General features: G+C 42.4%; 1 protein-coding gene across 1 annotated transcript in view; it reads left to right on the top strand.

The window, feature by feature from the left end:
- Positions 1-24,498, top strand: part of SPTBN5 (spectrin beta, non-erythrocytic 5) — a 191,191-nt gene that overhangs the window by 88,674 nt on the left and 78,019 nt on the right. Inside the window, exons 25-32 of the mRNA XM_075843505.1 lie at positions 3,258-3,458; positions 5,243-5,359; positions 5,533-5,687; positions 7,121-7,253; positions 9,383-9,528; positions 11,760-11,874; positions 13,194-13,304; positions 23,242-23,421. Of these exons, the coding sequence (XP_075699620.1) occupies positions 3,258-3,458; positions 5,243-5,359; positions 5,533-5,687; positions 7,121-7,253; positions 9,383-9,528; positions 11,760-11,874; positions 13,194-13,304; positions 23,242-23,421 (1,158 nt within the window). The remainder of the gene's footprint in view (positions 1-3,257; positions 3,459-5,242; positions 5,360-5,532; positions 5,688-7,120; positions 7,254-9,382; positions 9,529-11,759; positions 11,875-13,193; positions 13,305-23,241; positions 23,422-24,498) is intronic.

A 24,498-nucleotide genomic window follows, 5' to 3' on the forward strand; every position in this document is an offset into this window, starting at 1 on the left:
ATTTTAGCTTTAAAGCAATATAAATAAAATTCAAGCAGTTTATATATAAGCAAGAAGAAACATGCTCCTGATGCTGGCAGAAGACCGTTTAGGCACATTTTATATAAAAACTATGAAGACTATGAAGCTTTTTGTAGCCATGGTACTTGGAACCCTGTTATTTCCTGCACCATTTGCTTTGGCAGATAGAATTGCAGAAATTGTACATTTTCTAGAAATTGTTAAATGAGAGCAAAGGGATGGAAGTTAATGTCTGTTATACAATGACCTAATGCATCAGTATACTGGCATATTTTATGTCAAATATAAGCTTCCTTGTATTGAATATATTCATTTTAGTGTACCATACCGAAGAAAAGAGAGCTATATCGTCTAAGTATACAAGAATATATAAATTTTATTGATAGAAAATAACATACATTTAAAAACACATCATAAGAAGACTCTAGTACTAATACCGTGGTATACAATACAGCACAGGACAAGATACAACATAGGAGTAATATAATAGGGCAGACTCAAATTCACCACCCATACAATAAAGTATATAGAATATCTCAGCAAAATGGGTCAAATACTGCTAGTTCTCGATGTCCTAAAATTTATGTGGCAACAATGGATAAGTGCCTGGCCAGAAAATAGTGACATAGGGAACACAGTACTTGTATGGTGATCAGTTATAGTGATGCTGTCTTACCCAGGGTACCCCCTGAGGAAGCCAAAGATAGCGAAACGCGCGTTGGGGTTGTACTGTGGACCTTCCAGCACGGACATATCGTGAGACTCTCACTTTTGAATGGGTAAGACAGCATCACTATAACTGATCACCATACAAGTACTGTGTTCCCTATGTCACTATTTTCTGGCCAGGCACTTATCCATTGTTGCCACATAAATTTTAGGACATCGAGAACTAGCAGTATTTGACCCATTTTGCTGAGATATTCTATATACTTTATTGTATGGGTGGTGAATTTGAGTCTGCCCTATTATATTACTCCTATGTTGTATCTTGTCCTGTGCTGTATTGTATACCACGGTATTAGTACTAGAGTCTTCTTATGATGTGTTTTTAAGTGTATGTTATTTTCTATCAATAAAATTTATATATTCTTGTATACTTAGACGATATAGCTCTCTTTTCTTCGGTATGGTTCTATAATTATGGAGCAGTCTATTTGACATAATATGGGGGGAAGTTGGTTTTCCAAACTTTACCTAGCCTGTAACCAACATATGCTTAGAGTTTATCTATCTATATTCATTTTAGTGTGTAGACCTTTCCAGTTCTGCTTCTTTTACATTGCGTGTACAGTACTGGAGAAGTCGCGCCATTACATTTCACAGACCAGTTGCTGTTACTTGAAATTATGAGCATATGTCTGTGTAGTTGCCTGAAATAAAGAACTTGTTTGTTAGAAATTTTCTAGTCGATTTGGCTGAAAAATAAAAAAAACGTTTTTTAAAAAACTGTGAAAAGGCTGGAATAACAATTTTATGTACAGTGTGCATGCAGGGGAAAGGCAGTGCAGGAAGTCTGTGTGGTGAAGATTCAGCCAATACCTGCAGAGCACTCAGTGACATCAGTTTCGGCAACGTCTGTACAGTTGAGCAACATGCAGCAGTTAGGTTTTTGCTTGACAGGGTCATAGCATCTCCGAAACGGCAGGTTTTGTTTATTCTCGGTATGCAGTGGTTAGGACCTACCAAAAGGGTCCAAAGAAGAACAACCGGTGAAATGGCAACAGGGTCATGGATGACCAGGGCTATTTGATGTGTGTAGGGTGCAAAGGCTAGCCTGTCCCCACAAAAGAGCTACTGTAGCACAAATTATTGAAAAAGTTAATTCTTGTTGTGATAGAAAGTTGTCCGAACACACCGCAGCTTTGCAGCTTGCTGCCCTTTACACTGCGTCGCCGCAGACCAGTCAGAGTGCTCATGCTGCTACTGTCCACTGCCGAAAGTGCCTATAATAGGTATGTGAGAATCAGAACTGGACCATGGAGCAATAGTAGAAGGTGGCGTGGTCTGATGAGTCATGTTTTCATTTACATCATGTGGAAGGCCGGGTGGGTGCTTGTGCCTCACTTATCTAGGAAAGAGATGGCACCAGGATGCACTATGGGAAGAAGGCAAGCTGGCAGAGGCAGTGTGATGCTCTGGGCAATATTCTGCAGGGAAAACTTGGGTCCTGGCATTTGTGTCTTTGACTTGAATATATATCACCTACTTTAACATTGTTGCAGACCAAGTACACCCCTTCATGGTAACGGTATTCCCAAAATGGCAGTGACCTCTTTCAGCAGGATTATGTGCCCTGCCACACTGTAAAAAGTGTTCTGTAATGGTTTGTGGAATATGTCAAAGTGCTGACTTGGCCTCAAAATTCCCCATATCTCAATCTAATCGATGATGTGCTGAAAAAAGAAGTCTGATCAATGGAGGCTCCACCTCACAACATACAGGACTTAAGTGATCTGCTGCTAATGCCTTGGTGCCAGAAACCACAAGAAAACATTGAGAGGTCTTGTGCAGTCCATGTCTCCAAAGGTCATGGCTGTTATGGGGGCATAAAGGGAAAACTGCATAATATTAGGCATTTCCTATGGCTGAGCGGTGTATATGTATATGTGTGTGTGTGTGTGTGTGTGTGTGTGTGTGTGTGTATGTATATATATATATATATAAAGAGTAGAGGAAAACACAGCACTTAATGCAGACTGAACATCAGGCCATGTGCACGTTACCAGTAGAAGGACGAATCCACTCCTTAGATTAGAATACCCAAGACAGAGAACAAGTAACAGCACCAGGACTTCAGCGTTGGGGAGATGTTGGTTTATTCACCACCAGGTGGAAGAATGAGCAACGTTTCGGTTCACACCTGAAAGGAGAAAGGTTCAGGTGTGAACCGAAACGTTGCTCATTCTTCCACCTGGTGGTGAATAAACCAACATCTCCCCAACGCTGAAGTCCTGGTGCTGTTACTTGTTCTCTGTCTTTGGTGTATATATATATATATATATATATAACATTTCTGCTTGATTTAATGACATATTATAGTGAGATGGTTTATTTTAATGTTACTAGATCATTCTTCAAATAACATGACCTATCATTGTGCGTCTTACTGTTTATGTTGAAATTTATTGCTACAGCAATATACAGTGTGTATGTATATGTGTGTGTGTATATATATATATAATGTGTGTTAATATACGGATGTCTTGTAACTAATTTGACCCATTGGTTTGCAGGAGTTACAAGCTGAAGTCAATGCACACAAACTGCAGCTACATAGAGTCTTGGAGATGGGCAACTCTTTGATTGCAAACGGCCACCCAGAATATCGCAATATCTCTGAGAAGAACAAGAAGCTGCAATTGGCCTGGGCAGAGCTTGAGCAGGCATGTGAGAACAGAATGAGGGGCTTACAGGATTCTGTCAGCTTTCAGAAGGTGAGAGTTCACATTCTACTATGGCTGCTTCTCTCCTCCTCTGGCATCTACTTATTCCATACTTATTGCTTCTGCTTTAAAGGGAAAAAAATGGAAGCTTGTTGTATATGTGAGAGAATTTATTATTTCTGACTAATTTGGTCATATCTCTACTCCAATCAATGTTTGGTTGCCTAAATATTGTCAATCCTTGGGAGTCTTAAGGGCAATGCTCCCTGGGTAAAAGTATGCAAAATAGCTCTCCTCTAGAAGGAATAAAATGGTCTCTATAGTGCCACCTATAGGTGACTACCCTGTACGTTAATGTCTGACCGTTTAGAGATCCTTGAAACATGACTCGAATTAACCGATTATCCAGAGACACTGATATGTATACAGCACTGTTTGAGTTGTTGCTCCTCATCAGTACAGAGTAGGGTTTTGGTTGGCTGAGTGAAATGCATGGTCTAACAAGTGAAGGGATTGAAGAGCACAATCTGGAAGTTTCAAAAATGCTTTTTCTTGGGGCCTGTTTAAGAACGAAACATTTTGCGGTTTCGGTTTTTTTTTAGGAAATATTATTTATTTCATTTTTAACAATTATCAGAAAAAAACTAAATACAAATCAACAAAGCCAATGTGATTTAGTCAAAGAGATGGTAATAATCAAACAATAATTTGAAAGTACCTGCCTCCCATATAGGGGAATTCGGCTGAATTGCTAAAATAGAGGTGGGGTGGCACTGAAACCATTTGTAAACCCCAGACTAATGAGAAGCACAAGGTGGACAATAAAGAGGAACAAGGGAGAGGAAAGGGAGAAAACGCACGAGAAGAGAGAGAAAAAGCAAAATAAGGGGGGTGGTGGCAGAGATTCGGTTAAAGTTAGACCCAGAAGTAAGGTAGGAAATGTTTTAGCCATTTCACCGTCTGCCATTCGTGAGATCACAATATTCTATCAAGCTCTCGAAAAGGATACACTGGTCCAAGAGGATGTGAATGAAGTATGGGTGTCACATAGTGACGCAGTGAGCTCCTCCATCACCATATAATCTACCTTGTGGACCCAAAGATGGGGGTGTTGTGTATTTTTTAGTGAGCTGGAGTACAACAGCTGGTAGCATTAACAAGGTGTTAAAGTTTCGATTTTCAATACATCCTTACAAGTAGGTCATAAAGTAACAAAGCTGGGGATTTGCTCAGCTAGACACAGAGAATCCTACAAATAGTATCATGTAGCCCCTCCGAAAAGCCAGTCAAGAGGGGATAGTTAAAAAAAAAGTGCCGTAAGGAGCCCCTTGACAGTACCCCAGCTTTAGCGCATCTAGTAGAAATAGAGGGAACATGATACCTATGAGAAAATAGATTGTAGCATGCCTCTTGGTATTTACTAGCTATAGATGACTTCTGGTTGAATTTAAACATCCTGTCCAATTGAGTAGGAGAAAAAGCAAGGCCTAGATCACTTTCCCACTTGGACAGGAAAGGGGTTTAAAGTCTGATGATGAAGAGAGGTCAACAGGGAGAAAAATTCTGCTGGGGAGAGGCATCTATAGCTGGTACCATTGCAAGCCAGGTAGAAGAAAGAAGTATTAAACCTGACGATTTAAGGACATTATAGAATTGTGTTCATTTGGTCTTTTTTCATAATGGAATCTGCTGCAAATATTTATGTCCCAGTAGATTCCCTGTATATGTGTACTATAAATGAAGTCATTTCTATTTTAACATAAACTATTGATTACTGATATTTGATCAGAGTTGGAATAATAAATACATTTACATGTTTTTCTTAAATTTGAAAGTTTCTACTTGATGTGTCCGACATGGAGAGCTGGATTGGCGAAAAACTTCCATTGGTTAACAGTAAAGATTATGGCAAAGAAGAGTCTGCCACCATAAAAATGATGAAGAAACACAAGGTATGCAAGAAAAATGCCAATTCTAAGGATTTCAGTAATCATTAAACTTAATACAGTCTTCTAAAACAGGGCTACTTTTATTATTCAAAAAATGTGCATATCTGAAACAGATCAAGTGTTCAGTACTATTGTGAGGATTAATGGCAGCAACATTCTTGTAATGTTATCACCAGGACTTACAACAGGAGATTGAGCTCTACCAAGACCTGGCGTCTCAACTAGGTACCACAGGCCAGGATCTGCCTTCCATTGGTTATGATGAGGTCGATGCTCCTGTTCAAAAGATCTGTTCACAAATGAAAGGTCTACAGGATCATGCAAGTGTGAGGTAACGTATCACTATATCCTGTATTCACAGCAGACAACAAAACTTCTGTTTACATTGCATGTGCTATCTTTACTACATAAGGCAGGACATGACAATAAGTTATATAAATGTTAGGCTTCGGTAGAGAGAAGTTTGAATATTTAATATTAAATGTTTAGTTTGGCATTTTTAATAGATTTGCTGAATTCTTAGATTTGAGGGCTCCATCCTGAAATACCCTCTAAGAGTCCATGCACACAGCACTGCCACGTGCACGAAGCCTGTACATTGGTGCCTATGAGTCCATCTACTGCCACATGGCTCCTCTTTGAGGTATCATATTCTTACCTAGGAGCAGAGGGGTTGCTAGGGGTTTAGCACAGGGAAGCCCCCCTTCCCTGTGCCAAACCCCTAGCAACGCCTCTGCTCCTAGTGGCCCCACACAGTATAATGCCATTCTAGCTGCCCCCACACAGTATATTGCCATTCAAAGCTGGCCCCACACAGTATAATGCCCCTATAGCTGCCCCCACAGTATAATGCCCCTATAGTGCCTCCCCACACAGTATAATGACCCCTTAGTGCCCCCCACACTATAATGCCCCCATAGCTTCCCCCACACAGTATAATGCCCCAATAGCTGCCCCCACACAGTATTATGCTCCTATAGCTGCCTCCAAATGGTATCATTCCCCCATAGCTGCCCCATACAGTATAATGCCCCGTTAGCTGCCCCCATACAGTATAATGCCCCGTTAGCTGCCCTTATATAGTATAGTGCCCCTTTAGCTGCACTCACACAGTATAATGTCCCGATAGCAGCACCCTATACCCAGTATAATTCCCTCATAGTGCCTAATAAAAAATTAAATAAATACTAACCTAACCTTGTTCCCATGACGAGTGGCAGAGATCCTTCTGTCTGTGCAGTGCATGGCTCATCGCAGACAGGCACAATGATGTTATTACATTGCCCCTTTCTGCGCCAAGCAGCTCACGGCCGGCGTTACACAGTGGATGCTGGAGCAAGAAGCCGTCAGATCCCTGCTCTAGCATTAGATTTAACTGTATCTGCGTCCTGAGGACACAGATACAGTTGAAACTGGGACATGCCCCGCTAGCTACGCCTCTGCCTAGGATCATTGCTGCTTTGGAATCCATGAAAAAAAATAATTTGTGCCTGTGCGTGTAAAATCGGAGGCATACAGAGGTATCAGTACCAAATGTATTCATAATGCGTTCATGTGCATGAGCCCTAAGTCTACTGCTTGGCCATTTTTTTAAATTTTATAAATCAAGTATCTGGCAGTCACAGTCTTCAAGCTTGGCAAGTGCTCTTACATTATGTAAAATGTTCTGATAAAGTACTTCTTTTTTTTATTTCCCATTTAGAAGCAATTCTGTAGAAAAAAATATTATGATGAAATCATCATTTAGTTTCTTTCTTTGTGTAGATGGGGAAAACTGGAAGAAGCTTTGGCTTTGCATGAATACTTCCGAGAATCTGCAGACCTTCAGGAATGGCTTAACCAGCAGAGACAAGTAGCAAGTTCTGAGGACTATGGCAACGATTACGAGCATGTCCTGGTTAGACTAACATTAATTTGTTTTCTACCTACACTTCTGACCACATGACTGTTTGATGTAAATTTTATTTCACAATAATGACAGTAATAACTAGAAAAGCCATAGTTAAACAAGAAAAAAGGCATTCAGGCTCTGTTCTCCCCTGCGCTAGTTTCTGTTATTTTGTGTTGTCTGAGGAACAGCATAACGAGGAAAACGGAAATGCCAAATCTGTTGCATAACGGAAACCAATGGTGCCCAACTAAATCCATTGACTTTTTTAATGGCTTCTGTCGGGTTTCCTTCATTTTGCCAAAGAAAATAGCACTGCAGGCTGCGTAATTTTGTCCAGCAAAAATGACGGAATCTACGACGGAGGCTGGTAAAGGGGTTTTACATAAGTAAAGCTTAACTACGGTGTTCTACAACTTTCTAATATACTATAGGGGGGATTTAAACAACTTTTGTTTTCCAGTTTTCTGGCATTGAAAATGAGCAAAAGACTTAAATGTCATAATTTCCATTGGAAATTGTGACTTTTGGGCCTCCTACGCCGCCCTTGCAATTATTTTTTAAATGGTAGTGGCTTACTAATAGGAGATGGGGCCATGGCGGCACGACATATTTATTGATATTCTATGATGTAGAATTCACTCTGTTAGGCTTAGCAATTTAGAGGCCCGGGCCTTGTTCCTTGCCACCCCGATCAGACTACCCCCCTCCTTCAAACCACCATCCCCATCAGACGAATGATACAAAGAAAAAAAAGTATACATCAGCTCCTCTACGCTTATCACTTCTGGGTCCCTACCGGCCGAGCAGCGTCAAGACATTGAGTGCAGTGCTGCATTACATATAAGGCCCAGACGCTTCTCCTAGTATGAGCTGCGGCCGGTAGTGAGAGCCTAAGGAGACCCGGAGAGAAGAAAAGATGAGGTCAGCACCAATTTTTCTATTTTATGTCTGATGGGGGAAGATGGTTTTGCAGGGACGCGGTTATTTTGGCATACGGCCTGTGGAAAGTTGTAACAGATTTTCTTAGAGCTGTGCACCTCTTAAGAAATCTGTCGCATCTTACTCCAGCGAAGCAGAAAGCTAAGACTGGCGAATGAAACACCAGTCTTAGTAAATTTGCCCCTTTCTATTTTAATTCTTCACCATTTTAAAGATATTAGGCCCCTTTCACATCTGCGTTGAAGGCTCTGTTAGGGGCCTCCATCGCAGATCCGGCAGTGATTACTGGAAATAATAGCGCAACAAGTCCTTATTCAGCTATGTCGACGCAAAAATAAAAAAGTTAGAGCTCTTTTAATCCAACGATGGAAAATACATGTACATAGCAGGTGCTGAACTCCACATAAGTATAACAAAATGGAAAAAACAAATTCAGTAGAATGAGGCATACAGACCAAGTCAGTGAGGAGATCCAACCCCTACATGTGAAACACATGTTTCGCACGTGACTTCTTCCGAGGGTTTAAGGGCCAGCCAGTGGGGGGATCCATTTATCTTAGGTAATGCGTGTACAACATTTTAATGAATGGTACTTTTTAGTCATGTATTGATGATTAATAAAGATTTGTGAAATATTTATAAGCTGTTTTTTTTTGTTTATTACCCTTTTAAATAACAGCCTTACCGATGCAACCATTTTTAATTTTTAAATTTTTGTTTTTTCCTCCGTACATTCCATAAGCTATAACTTTTTTATTATTCTATTAACATAGCCGTATGAGGGCTTGTTTTTTGCTGGACGAGTTGTAGATTCAATGACATCATTTAATGTGCCATACAATGTACTGGGAAACTGAATTAAAAAAATCACTGTGGAGTGAAATTGTAAAAAACTGTGATTTTCGGGCGGTTTTTGACGAGTTTTGCGGAGCGGTTTCCGTGCCAAAAAACTAGTCAAAAACTCAGTGTGAACAGGGCCTAACGATGATCACTGTGCAGTAAAAATGACATGTTAACTTTATCTCAACTTTAACTTTTGATATCTTTGTAATCTACAGAATACTTTCACTAGGTAGTTTACTGTTGGTCGTCTGATGCCCTCTGGTTTTCTTGAAATTGTAATCTTTTATCAGTGTCTGTGGTACAGCAATAGAGGAAAAACACTCTCTGATGATGGTAAATCTTTGTTTTTATAGCTACTCCAGGCTAAGTTTGATACCTTCCAGCACCAGATGGAAACGGCGGGCCAAAGGATGGCTGGGTGCCAACGGCTTGCGGATAGTCTTCTTGACAGAGGACATTCTAATTCAATGCAAATTGTTCAAAAGCAAAAGGAGCTACGGTAATTGGACTTCGAACGTGTTTTCTTGGCAGAACAGTCTAATAATTTAGTTATCAAGACAAGCTACGTAAGCATATAAAGGCAATCACAGACCGTTCCAGGTTCAGATAGTTCCACATAGCCAAGAGTTTAGGGGACGTACGGCTGTCCATCTGACTTCAGAAGTAAAATAATGTCAATTGCTAATATGGTTTGCTATACGTTTCTTGGAAGAAGAAAGTGCATTTCCATTACAAGCTAAAATACATCCAGTTTGGTTCATGCTATTGTGTCCATTCTGTTTGTCCTAACACATCGATGGTGATAAGTGTCTTCCTTGTTCTAAGAAATTTAAAATTCTTCTATTATATGAGAGGAGTAGGAGATCAAAAATATGTAATAATTGCTGTAATAGAACTGGCTATAGTTACTTATCCAGGGGATCCTCGGTCTGTTTTTATTACTAGCTCCTCTTATACCAGCTTGAAATTGCAATACACTCCTCATTCATCCATATTTGGCAGGATTGGTGGTTTTGCACCATTGGTCGGTTTGTTTGGTTGGCATCAAACTGCAGCTCCCTTTGATTAAGCCAGCACAGACGCATTGTGTTGAATAGTGACAACTGAGAAAGGGATCCCCCAAAAACTTGTAGACTGTACCTGACATAAATATTGCACAGTCCATAATGGTGTTGCCAAATTAAGATGACTTGCCCATGTGCACAAGACCTGTAATGTACATTACATTGCAGTAAAAAGTTTTCTTTTGTTATGTGTCCTTTAGTTCTCTCTGAATAAATAAGATTATACACTCAGGAGATAATTATGTTCTTTGCCATGTTCAGTGACTGTGGAACAGCTGCCTCTGGTTTATTATGTCATACTCTAGGTGTGTCCAAATTTTTTACTAATCCTCCCTGCCTTCCTCTTGTATTTCTGCACGTATAACTAAAATCTCAGGTGAAGAGTGAGAGAATGATTGCCGAGGAAGCCGGGATTAGTTGTATAACTCTGAGTGCTGTACCCTTCCAGTTTTTTCAAAATGATATTGGCAAGTGCAGACTCTTCCGGACTAGAAGCTTTAATTAGATAATTATTTCAGGCATATAGAAAGCCAGGATAAACTACTGCAGCTGCAAGATATGACACTGACAGGACTGACACTTCTATAGCAGTCTTTCAAGATCCATGTTAGGCTTTGTTCACATCTGCGTTTCGAGTTTTACGTTGTTCTGCTCAGTCATAGGAGCAGAAGAACAAAAATCCGGAGCCGCCGGATCCATTGCACAAGAGAAACATACTGCAACGGATGGAACCCATTGGCTTTAATGAGCTCGGTCGGGTTTCCGTCAGTGTACAACGTTTTGCATGACAAAATAGCACCGCATTCTGCGCTATTTTGTCTGGCAAAAACAATGGAATCTGTGACGGAGGCCTCTATTGAAGCAGAGCCTAACGTGGTTTCTTTTTCATGAGTTGTTTTGACAATTATATTCACACCAAAAATATGTCTTATTAGGAATTTCTGTGCTTCATATCAGCTACTGTAAGATGCAAGGAATTTAATATTACTAGAAGTTTTTCATGTACATTATGGGAGACATTTATGAAGACTGGCATTTCATACGCCAGTCTTAATATAAAGATCACAGGAGTAAGATGCGCCTAATTTAGGTGCACGTCTCCTTATTAAATTAGGCAGAACGCTGACTGACTGTGTGGCAAAAAGAGAATTTTGGCATAAATAATAGTACATTTTTGGGCCGTAGCAAACCACATACCCCCTTTTGTCAAGCCCCACTAATGTTCCCATATTTCAGAAAAATGGTGTGACCGACACAAATGTATCAAAAATCAACCAAATTGCAACATGATGCATTTGCGCCATTTCTATGCAAGAAAACTGGAATAGAACAGTTACTAAATTCATTACAGTATTCCTAAAGGCAACTGTTGCTATTTATTAAAGACTTTTTCTTTGTTATTCACATGGGAATATAACAAAAAGAACCTTAAAAAAAGATAAGGGTAAAGAACCCAATGTGCCCCACCGGTCGAAAGGAAAGGATCTTATGAAAGTAAGGAGAACCTCTGATGGTCTGAAGCGCTTGACAGCTCTCTGCATAAGGCTCTGTTCTTGTCCTGATCATTACATCAGACCAAAATAATGTACATTTTGGGTACGGTTTTATGGATCATTATTTAACATAAAATAATAAAAAAATTGATGTCATAATTTTGCTATTTTAGGGACTCTTGGGAAGAACTTCAGCAATTAACGAAAGAGCGAGGAAAACACCTGCAAGATGCTGAAGCTGTTCATAAGTGTTTCTGGGACCTAAAAGAAGCCCTCTCCCAGATAGAGGTTAATATGATTTACATATATTAGTCAAACCACACGTTAACAATTAGTGATAAATATATTTCCTAGATCCATTTTCCTAGTGTCCATTCTATTTGTCCTAACACATCGATGGTGATAAGTGTCTTCATTATTCTAACAAATTTAAAATACTTCTATTATATGGGAGAAGTAGGAGATCAAAAATATGTAATAATTGCTGTAATAGAGCCGGCTATCATCCAGGAGAGCCACAGTCTGTTGTTATCACTATCTCCTCTTATACCAGCTTCTAATTGAAATACACCCCTCGTGCAGCTATATTTGGCAGGATTGGTGGTACTACACCATTGGTTGGGTTGTTCAGTTGGCATCAAACTGCAGCTCCCTTTGATGAAGCCAGCACAGTCGCATTGTGTTGCATAGTGACTACTGAGAAAGGGATCCCCCAAAAAACTTGTAGACTGTGCCTGACATAAATATTGCACAGTCAACAGCGGTGTTGCCAAATTAACAAGACGACTTGCCCATGTGCGCAAGATCTCTTCCACAAAGTACATTGAAGTACATTACATTGCAGTAAAAAGTTTTTTCTCTTGTTTTATGTCCCCTTTAGTACAAATTTAATCAAATTTAACCAGGGAGCGAGTGAAAAATACTGTAGTGGAAGGTTAGAGGAAAAAAAATAGGGTTGATGGTTGAAAGGCTAATAAGATACATGGTAAACTCAGGACCCCGATTCTAGTCATCAGTGGGCCCACCAGCGATCAAACACTTATCACCTATCCTGTGTATAGCTGATGAATGTATTTGGTGGGAAAACTGGTTTAATAGAGTAAAACAATGACTATTTTCATGGAACTTGGAATAACCATGGAGTTATCTATTACCTACTGTACATGCACAATACAGATCACTTTATTTAGTCTGGGTTCACATTGTGCATGCATTTTTGTAAAACAAAGAATTTCAGCTGTAATCTGGTTTCCAATCTACCAGTCATAGGTTTACAGTTGTAAAACGAATGGGTGATTACAAAACGCATGCATATTTCAGATGCGTTTTTCTTTCCAGCATTTCAAAAATGCACAATGTGAGCTCCGCCTTATTCCAGAAGTTTGAACTAGTTGTATCATATTTGATTACAAATTCATTCCTCTAGTCAAATTTTGGCCCATGTCTATGATTAACTCCCAGTATGAAATGAGCAATAGTGATAATTGGTACCGGATACATGATATTATACTAATGTGCCAAAAAAAATGATAACTTAAGTACCGTATATTGTGAACTGATCATTAGATATCTGAACATAAGTGTTTTTTTCTTTAATTGCCTGGCAGGAAAAATCCAAAAGCATTCCAGATGACATTGCCAAAGACCTTAGCGGAGTCCAGTCCCAGCTGCGTAAACATAAGGCCCTGGAACATGAGTTGTCTGGGAATGAGCAGCAGGTAAACGATTCATTACTGTGCATGTCTGGAGAATCATAGCTGCAGTGCTCCCTGCACAAGACCCTCGCTACTCTTACATGGCTGATGTGGTACAGCTGTCTCAAACATTCACATAAGCTCAGTGACATTTCAGTACAGACTTCAATCATGTGTTAATAGCACTAAGCATGCAAAATAAGGGAGATGACAGTCTAGAGGGTATATGTGCTGACTGCATAACTTGATGGAGACGCTGATACAAGACCCAATATAAATGAGTGCAGATTGCTTTTTGATGGGTCACTAAGTAAACCATATTTATCTTGCATATACCAGTTAAGATTTTTACCAGCACAAGGTTAAGGAGTTTTATGAATGTCCTTTGGATATAATTATTATATCTGATTAGTGAGAAAGATGCTAGTTCTGCGTCAAAACGCGTAGCCACTATTGTTTCTATTAAATAGATATATGTTTTAAGTTCATGTTACTTAAAATCTCCGTGTGCCTTTGTCCACTTGTAATGTAGCAGCGCCTCATATGATCCGATCTTTTTCTATCTTTAAATTTCCCATTTTCATTGCGGTGACCTTATGGTTAACCGGATTGGATCTTGGCAGCAGCACATATTGGATTTTTACCCTGAACGTTGTTCAATCACTGTTTAAATACATTACTTAGGTGAGCGTAGTATTGTATAACCTATAACTTGCCTACTTGGATTGACCTGCACTATGTGGCGCCGTGCATCTTGCTTTTATTTCCACATCAAGGGCTGTGGGGCACCTTTCAGGATTTCATGGATCAGGTGCTGTGGTCTTTGCAGCAATCTTCCCCATCAATCTTCTGGAATTGAGAGCCATTTTTCTGTGTGTCCTGCACTGGAGTCAGTCTCTGTCCGGACACCCGTTGGGAGTTCAGACTGACAATGCCATGGCCGTTGCTTATCTAAGGTCTGGGCGGAAGCTCATGTTCCGGCTCTCGCAGCGGTTCACATTCTTGGGATCGACAATTGAGTCGCAGGCATTCTCAGTCGCAAAACGGTGGATCCTGGGGAGTGGTCTCTTCATTAAGATGTCTTAGACCGAATTTGTCTCCCGTGGGGTCACCCAGACGTGAACTTGATGGCGTCTAGGCTCAATCAGTCGGTCCCCTGCTTCATTTTCCGAGCTCGGGATCCAGAGGCCTGCGCCGTGGACGCTCTCCTGGCAGCATGGTCTGACTTCAGTCTCTTGTACATCTTTTGCTCTTCTGCCTTTCCTGTTGCGGTTCCTCGGACGGCTCAAGAGGGAAGATAATCCTGCCATTTATATCACCCTGGATTGGCTGGGTCGCTGGTGATACGCGGACCTCGTGTCCCTGTTGGACGACATCCTATGGCCCTTACTACTCCGTCCCAACCTTCTCGCTCAGGGACCTCTCTTCCACCAGAATTTAATGTCGCTACGCTTAATGGCTTGGCTGTTGAAACTGCCGTTGTGAGGGCTCGTGGTTTTTTGGAGAGTGTTATCCTCACTGGTTAAGGCCAGAAAGTCCTCTTCAACTGAAACTTACCAACGTACATGGGCTTATCTTGGTTGGTGGGAGGATCACAAGCTTCCCCCTAGAGTTTTCCCTTGTCCAGGATTATCCCTTTACAAAGTGGTTTGGATCACGGTTTAGCTCTCCGCTCCCTGAAGGGGCAAGTGTCTGCCCCCTCCATCTTATTTGGTCGCCCGTTGGGGTCTAATACTGACATTAAGACTTTTTTGCAGTAGTATATGTCATCCCCTTTATTGTCCTCCAATTCCCAAGTCAGAATTTGGTCTTGGATGACTTACAGTTGACTCCATTTGAACCCTTGTGGGAAATCTTTGTTTTCTATCCTGGAAGGTGGTTTTTCTGGTTGGGGTGACCTCCATCAAGAGGGTCAGTGAGTTGGCGGCTCTCTCTTCCCGTTCTCATTTTTTGACTCTTCACCAAGACAAGGTGGTGCTCCGCACAGTGCCTTCTTTTTTGCCTAAAGTGGATTTGCCCTCCCACGTATATGCGGATATTGCCTTGCCGTCTTTTTGTCCTTCTCCCAGTCATCCGAGGGAGAGTTCCCTCCAAAACCTGGATGCTTTCCGTGCTCTGCGGATTTAATTTTCTAACATTTCTTCCTTCCGGCGGTCGGATTCCCTCTTCATCCTCCCAGAGGTTCCCAGGAAGGGTTTGGCTGTCTCTAAGGCCACCATTGCTCGGTGGATTCGAATGATTGTTCGCCAGGCTTATCGCGTTAAGGGAAAAGGTACCCCCTTTCCGGGTCACCGCCCGCTCTACCAGAGCGGTTGGGGATTCATGGCTGTGCGCCATCAGGCCTCTGCCCCTCAATTGTTCAAGGCAGCCACGTGATCTTCTTTACACATCTTTGTCAAGTTCTACCAGGTACATAACTTCACCTCTGCAGACGCTTCTCTGGGTTGCAAGGTATTGCAGGCATCTGTAAAATAGCTGACCATGTCCTGTCTCCTGTTCCTGCCCCTGGGGACATCTGTAGGACATCCCACGGTCTGTGTCCCCCAATGAACTGAACAAGAAAAGTATTTTATGGTGAGTACTCATACTCAGTACTCAAAAAATATGATTATTATTATTATTAATTATTTCTATTATTAAACATTTCTATGGGCCGGGTTCGGTTCGCCAATACCCTGTTGCCCCAAGTCATCTTGGTATATACTGGGTAATAAGAGATATAACCAGTTGCCTACAAGACTATTTTCACACTGCTTTATATTTAGCACGGGACTCGTATACTCCCTTTTTTGACACCTGTGTTGAATTTCGGTTATTTAGTTACACAGGCACCCCAGATTTAGTGCCACAGTTCATCCAAACACGTGGATATATTTTTTTTATCTATTGTTCATGCTAAGTTAATAGTTTTTCTAGCAACAAAATGTAGTACACAGGTCACATAATGATGGATAATGCTTGTTTTGGTTAACGTGTGGTATGGTATCCTGAGTTTTCACATTATTTTCGTCTCCGTTGGCTTCCTGTCATTAGCACAATGCTAGGATTATATTGTACTGCTGTACATAATTTAGTTGTCGAAATATTGTACTCCCCTTAAATTATGTCCTTGAACATAAAAATCCTGGGAGGGCTTCAGGAACCAGTTGCAGTCTTCTCGTTTGTAGGTTTAGTCAAATTCAGTTGCAAACCCTGGGTCCAATGGGCTCAACATGCCTTTCACAAGTCCTATTAATGAGGGGTCGGTCTCCCTTCTCATTCACTGTTCGGGTAGATGGGAAGAACTAGGGGTGGACCGCAGGCCTATCCATAGTAGAATTCTCCTTGGAGAAATGCTTTTCCTGGAGCGAAAGGGTATTCCACTCAGTTGGATGGGGGACCAACACTCTCACAGTAGAGATCACTAGTTAATAAAACACTGCCGTGTGAAAATACAGTTTACAAACACCGGGAATGTCCCAACAATTGCATGAAGGTTTGGGGACCATGGTGCTCTTCACACCGCACTTTAGTCTCTCCTAACACACTAAACTCCTCCATTGATCGCCTTTAGATACTTCTCAAAGTTGATGTGTGACTTTGAACCATGTTATTCATATGTGACCTGTGCAACGTGTTATATATTTTTTGCTATGCACTCAATAAAACGAGTTTAAAACAAAACAACAAAAAAAAATTGGGGCGGCCGTGATTACGGGCACGGCCATGTGCATGGGGCATTAGTACTGTTGAAAAAGACCTATATCCATTAAGGTTAACTAAAGGATGGGAGAATGGGAAAGGGATATAGGTAAATTTTAGAACTTTGTGTTACACCTATTGATCCAGAGGAAGGCTTAAGAAAAAGTTAAATAATAATTGCCCTCTATCATTCTCCATCCTCCCAACTAAAAATCAACGGCTCCCTCTCTGCGCCATTTGCTATTCATAATGCTACCAGGCAGGGTTGGCCTCTCTCCCTATTGTTGTATGTCCTCGTTATGAAACATCTCATGGCCTCCATTCGGAACAGCACGTGTATTAAGGGCATCCTCATAGGCGGGACAGAATATAAGTGCTCTGCCTTTGCTGATGACCTACTGGTTTATCTCACGAACCCGCATACATCACTTCCCTCGTTGATGTCCTGCTTTGGAATGTGGTCCAGTTTTAAGATTAACTTCTCCAAATCTGAGGCTTTGAATGTATCCCTTCCATCCTCAACACCATCACTCCTCAAAACTAATTTCCCCTTCTCCTGGCCTGCTAGGGGTATAACATATTTGGGTGCCTGTATCAGCTCTTATCTTTCACAGCTGTTCACTAATAACTTTGCCCCTCTACTAGCCAAATTTCGCACAGATCTCGCCTCTTGGCATAAAAGGGAATTCTCCTGGTTTGGTCGTATTAATATTATTAAAATGTCACTTCTCCCCAGATTTCTCTACCACCTGCAGACAATCCCTATCTCCATCCCATCCACTTATTGGCTATGTATACAACAATGTTTTGGATCCTTCATATGGCCAATGGGTCGTCCCCGTCTGAGTTGGACGATTCTTACTCGTTCCAGGGATGCAGGTGGGGTTGGTCTGCCGGACTGTCTCCTTTATTATCTGGCGTCCACTCATGCTCGTGTTTTAGACTTTTTTCACAATCCGGATTCTGAACTCTGGGTTCGTTTAGCCCAACAACTCCGCACTCGTACCCTTTCTACTCTGCCTTGGAGCCTGCCTGGGAACAGACCGACTTCCGCCTCCTTTGTCGTTTTCCATACCCTCTTGGCACTCTGGTCCTCTGAGATGGTGGGCTCACTCGTTGAACCCTTTAAACCCTATCACTGACAACCCTGCCTTTCCTGCTGGGGAGGCGCGTCTCTCCTTCCTGGGTAGGTCTTCCACTAACCCCATGTACTTCACTCACGTTCTCTCCGATGTCTTTGCGCTCCCATTAGTCACGATTTGCCCTGCTGATATGCCTTCACCACGTCACATGTTTGAATACTCCCAGTTAAAACATTTTTATAGTGTCACTAAGCGTCAGGCTCCTCTTCACCGGCCGTTTACTGACTTCGAGCGTTTATGTGTTTCCACCAGGTCCCCTGCACATGCCATCTCCACACTCTATAAACTACTCCTCTCCCAGCGTTCCCCTCTTCTCCCATCCTTCTGCAAGGCCTGGGAGACAGAATTGGGGACGATGTTTCTATCTTTCCCAGATAGCCACCCGAGATCAGGAAACTAGCTACAAAATTATCTCTAGGTGGTATCGGGTCCCCACTGCCCTGCATAAATGGTACCCATCTGTACCTGACACATGCTGGCGATGTGGGGTGACGGGAGGATCCATGTCCCATATTTGGTGGAGATGCCCCTCCTTGTGGAATTTTTGGGAGGCGGTTCTTAAAATTATATTAGCAGTTACTGGAGTCTCGGTCCCTAATTCTCCTGAGGGGGTCCTATTATTTATCTTTCCTATGCCACTACCCATTTAGAAACGCTCCCTACTTAGATACCTCCTTCAAGCCGCCAAATCGGTTGTCCCCCGCAGGTGGAAAACAGCAGTTCCTCCGCTGTTGAATGAGTGGTTTCAGCAGGTCGCTTTGATACAGCGAATGTAGCACCTTCTGGCTTATTCCTCGGCCGCTTCTATACGGTACATGGACACTTGGTCTCACTGGCTTACGTTCTTCTCTTCTTCCACTTACCGCACTGCAGTTACTTGAGACACAATATCCATCCTTTTCCATGAGACTCCATCAGCGTAGGGACTACATACCGGTGTGTGAATAATTTTACCTACTATAGAAGAAAAGTAAAACACTACATCAAGAGAACACCCATTCATCTTAAATATATCACCAGAAAATGACCTATTGTTTAAATCAAGTTTTTATGTTAAACATTTTTTTTCCATGTCTATCTATATTTAAAAAAAAAAAAAAAAATACTCAAATCTTGCAGTTTTCACTCTGGCCACTGAGCCCCATGGTATACTGACCCTTCCTGTTCTGTAGAGATCACTTCTCAGCAGTCATCTCATTATCACAGGCAGAATTGCCATGAGAGATAACATCTCTGTTATAAATCTGGAGGCAGATGACACAGGATCACACCATTGACAATCGGTAATGTACACAGTTCCCCTGCTCTGCATGGGTCACAGAACATGCCTAGAATACTCTCCCATAAAAGTCAATGGCTCAGCTACAGATTACAGGTTCCTTTGGACCATGTGGTTGCTGAAAAGCACATATCTAAATGCTGTAAACAGCAGCTCAGGCAAGATGGCTCTCCCGTAATCATGTACAGAAAATAGAATAGAAATCTGGTTTAAATTAATAATTAAAAAAAAAACTACAGTCACACTCACTGGAAATTTGCTGCGTTTATTTTCACGACCGATTATTTTATATTAAAAAAAAAAACAACAGATCTTTCTTGACCAATATCTAACTACTTCCTGTGTTTACAGATATGTAGCCGTTTGGGAGACCCATGAAATAGACGGTACTTATTTGCAGGCACCTAGTACTAGGGGCAGGTACACAAAGTCTATGGGTTTCAACTACTATTTTATTCTATGTGTAACGGTGAAATGGCAGAAAAAGACAATCTGTAGTTATTGTACCTATGCCATATGCTTTCTGATTATTTGACTCAAATAGAAAACATTCATGGTCGCTTCACTACTTTACATGTCCAAAAAGAGCAAATGCTATTTTTAAGGAGCTGTACAAGCAGAACAAGTGCTGTAAATGAACCATAAACATTTCAATCTAATTTTGGTGCCTGAAGGTCACAAGCAACTGAAACTTGGAATCAAATTATATTTACTATCCTTAAAGACCCTTTTCTAATTGCTATATATCTGCAGCCTTCCCTACAGTATCCGCATTAAGAAATTGAAAAATTCATGAAATTTGGTATGAATTCTGTAAGTTTTTCTGTAATTTTTAGAGCGGTTATGTAAAAAAATAGCAATTAGGTTGCAGAGCACAGTTTTGCAGAATAATGCCCTGTAATAGCAAAGCTTTGAAATATTTGTCAGAAAATCTTCAACTTAAAATGAATGAATATCTTAGAGATTTCATAAACAAAAAGATGTGCCCACAATCAGGCAAATTTTCGGAATATAAATGCTTGTATTAAAAAAACAAAACAAAAAGAAAACAAACTAAATCATGCGAAGATATTTTTCCAGAACTACAGCACTAATAATTCCTTAAGGCCTTATTCATACAAGCATGTCTAATTTGTGTCCGCAAAAAACGGGTTGTTATTCATGCTGTCAGTGTTGCATCCTTGTGAAAGAATGATTAAAGTCTCTGGACACTTTTTTTTTCATTTGCTTCTTTAATGCTACTAGCCAGAAGAAGGGAGGGGGGATTCTGTGAGGAGACTAGAGGAGAGTGTGTCCACCCCAAATTTGCAGCATAAATCAATGAGGTTGCTTTACCACAGTGACCATGCTGCAATTTTGGGAACTGTTCCCTCTAGTGGCCAGCACATGGAAATGTTATAAATTAGAATCTAATTTATAATATTTTCTGACTTGTGAAAAAATTAAAACAATGTGTAATCACTTAAATACTAATTGTTTAACTGAAAAAAAATAAATAAATTCTAGCGACACATTCCCTTTAAGCAACTTTGTAATTAGCTCAGACAGACTGTAGATAGGGAGGAGAGAACCCACCGCAGAGTGTGCAAATGGAGGTGGTTGATCACACAGGCTGTACTGTATCACAGTGACAAGTAGGAGAGCACACACACAACAGAATCTGCAAAGGGACCCCACATGCAACATCAGTGTCTTTGTCGGCACAGGGGAGAGGAGATCACACAGGGGCTGAAGTAGAAAAGGGAAGCAGTACAGGAATGAAGCTGTGCTGATACATGAAAGCTAGAGAAGGCAGCAGCATCCTGGACACACAGACCTTACATCCACTGTGTATTACTGGGCAGGACACGTCCACATGAGAAAAGTTTAAAACTAAGAGCAGGTTACAAACTGAATACGAGGGGTCTGAAATTAATGAAGGAATGGAGGCTGCAGCTTTAACATGAGTGTAACCTATTTTAATTTAGGTAACTACTAACATATGTAAAAATATTTTTCCCCATGTCAAAGGTATTCATAGCCTGTTATTTTTCTACAGTGCGTCACACCTTTGGCATGGGTATATTACATATACAGGGGCGTAACTAGGAAAGACTGGGACCCATAGCAAACTTTTGACTGGGGCCCACCCTCCCCTGGGTGTCACACAACCCCCCCCTTGTAGATAGTGCCTTGTTTTTACAAACCCCCCCTTTTGATAACGCCATACAGCCCCCTTTGTGGATATCTACAGAGGGGGCTGTATGGCGCTATCTACAGGGGGTCTGTATGGCGTTATCTACAGGGGGTCTGTATGGCGTTATCTACAGGGGGTCTGTATGGCGTTATCTACAGGGGGTCTGTATGGCGTTCCCTACAGGGGGTCTGTATGGCGTTCCCTACAGAGGGGGACTGTATGGCGTTATCTACAGGGGGACTGTATGGCGTTATCTACAGGGGGACTGTATGGCGTTATCTACAGGGGGGACTGTATGGCGTTATCTACAGGGGGTCTGTATGGCGTTCCCTACAGGGGGGGGTGTATGGCATTCCCTACAAGGGGGACTGTATGGCGTTCCCTACAAGGGGGACTGTATGGCGTTCCCTACAGGGGGGGACTGTATGGCGTTCCCTACAGGGGGGGACTGTATGGCGTTCCCTACAGGGGGGGACTGTATGGCGTTCCCTACAGGGGGGGGACTGTATGGCATTCCCTACAGGGGGGGCTGTATGGCGCTATCTACAGGGGGGGCTGTATGGCGCTATCTACAGGGGGGGCTGTATGGCGCTATCTACAGGGGGGGCTGTATGGCGCTATCTACAGGGGGGCTGTATGGCGCTATCTACATTGGGGACTGTATAGCGTTACCTACAGGGAGTCTGTGTGGCGTTCCCTACAGGGGGGTCTGTAGGGAACGCCATACAGCCCCCCCTGTAGGGAACGCCATACAGCCCCCCCTGTAGGGAACGCCATACAGCCCCCCCTGTAGGGAACGCCATACAGCCCCCCCTGTAGGGAACGCCATACAGCGTCCCCCCCCTGTAGGGAACGCCATACAGCGTGTCCCCCCCTGTAGGGAATGCCATACAGCGTCGTCCCCCCCCCTGTAGGGAATGCCATACAGCGTCCCCCCCCTGTAGGGAACGCCATACAGCGTCCCCCCCTGTAGGGAACGACATACAGCGTCCCCCCCTGTAGGGAACGCCATACAGCGCCCCCCCTGTAGGGAACGCCATACAGCGTCCCCCCTCCCAAAAAAATGCGACCTACAGTGTGTCCTAATAAAAGACATGTATCCCCTATCCACAGGATAGGGGATACATGTGTGATCGCTTGCAGCAATCGGGAGAACGGGGGACTGAAAGTCCCCTGAAGTTCTCCATGACTAACCTCTGACTTCCGGCGTCTACGCAGCTCACTAAAAATGAAAGAAGCGCTGGTCACGCATGCGCACAAGCGTGACCGGCGCTCCATTCATTTCTACGGAGCTGCCGACACAGACCCCGGAAGTCCGAGGTTTGTGATGGAGAACTTCAGGGGACTTTCAGTCCCCCGTTCTCCTTATCGCTGCCAGCGATCACACATGTATCCCCTATCCTGTGTATAGGGGATACATGTCTTTTGTTTAATGGCAGAGCGGGGAGATACCTCCCTGCTCTGCCGTAGTGTTCAGTGGCGTCGCGCTGCAGCAGCCATAGCGGCTGCTAGCGGAGCCTCCGGCCATGGTGGGGGCCCGTGCCGGCGGGCGACACGGGCCCCCTCATGCCGCGGGCCCCGTAGCAGCCGCTACGGTTACTACGGCGGTAGTTACGCCACTGTACATATATTTAAATTGGTGATGAAAGCATGCATTTATAGTTCACTTTAACTATTTTTCAGCTCCAAGAACTTGTTGATGCAGCAGATAACACACTGCCCAGGTGCTCTGGGGAGCAGAATATAAAGCTGCAACAGATACAGATGGAAGTGGTCAAGAAATGGGGGCTGATGAAAACCAAAGTGGAGAAGAGAAGATCAGACCTGGAGCAGGCCTGCAAGCTCTACCTCTTCCTTGCAGCTGTAAGTTTTAGCATAACTTGTATATCATCTGCATGGCTACAGACTAAAGGTGGCTATGCACATGAGATTAAAATCAGATAATCCCACCAATTTCGTCAGGATCGTTAAACAATCCAATGTGTGGTATCCTGATCTTTTGTTCCATCAGTATATTTCCCCCTCCCATTGAAATAAATATGCAATCTCAGCCAGTCTAACATGTTTATAAGGGGATTGGGGGGGCAAGGGAAATAGCAGTCTGACAGCTATCTAATGTGTATAGCCAGTTTATAGGGTTATTCCCATCACAGAAAGTGATGACATATCGCTAGGATATGCTGTTAATTTTTGATTGTGTGGGTGAAACTGCCGTGACCCCCATGATTCGGAGAATGAAGCCTTTTCACTGTGGCACTCCCGGCCACCTGTTGTGGAAACTGCAACATTCATTTGAATGGGGCTGTGCTACAGTTCCCTGCATGTCTGTGAGTGGGGGGCACAGCTGTGCAGGGAACTTATTTTTTTTTTAAGGGGTGGCAGCGGTATGCTAGTGCTGCGGTCCCTTCAATCTCTGGATTCGAGGTGGGTCCTGGCAGTCAGACACCTACCGATCAGAAATTCTAGCGATATTCCATCATTTTCTGAGATGGGATTAACCCTTTATAGTGGTTGTCATATAAAGACTTTTTTGTATGGATATCAGTTGGATGACCAGTAGATCGCCATGGGTCCAGCTTCTCTAACTTCCAGTTTCAGCTGTTCTTGCTGGGAGAAGCCACGTCTGGCTATACATTTGCCCAGCAGTGGCCACCTTACAAATTAATTGCTGTACATGTAATGCACGGACACACCAGAGCTCTTAAAGTGCAACTCTCCATTCTAAACCACAAAGCGGGGCCCAAGTTGGAGGCTCCCCTCTATGATGTCTTTATGCCATAATAGAACATATGGACAGGAGTTGCCTTCATTTGACAAACCCTTTAAGCATAGATATACATATATATATATATTTACACGTTACCCTTAAGCTGCGCTTTTCTAATTGGAGTACATGTTTCTCCTTGTTAAAGGGAACCTGTCACCCATTTCACCTATTGA

Source organism: Rhinoderma darwinii, chromosome 12 (genome assembly GCF_050947455.1).
Source record: "Rhinoderma darwinii isolate aRhiDar2 chromosome 12, aRhiDar2.hap1, whole genome shotgun sequence".
Lineage (NCBI taxonomy): Eukaryota > Metazoa > Chordata > Amphibia > Anura > Rhinodermatidae > Rhinoderma > Rhinoderma darwinii.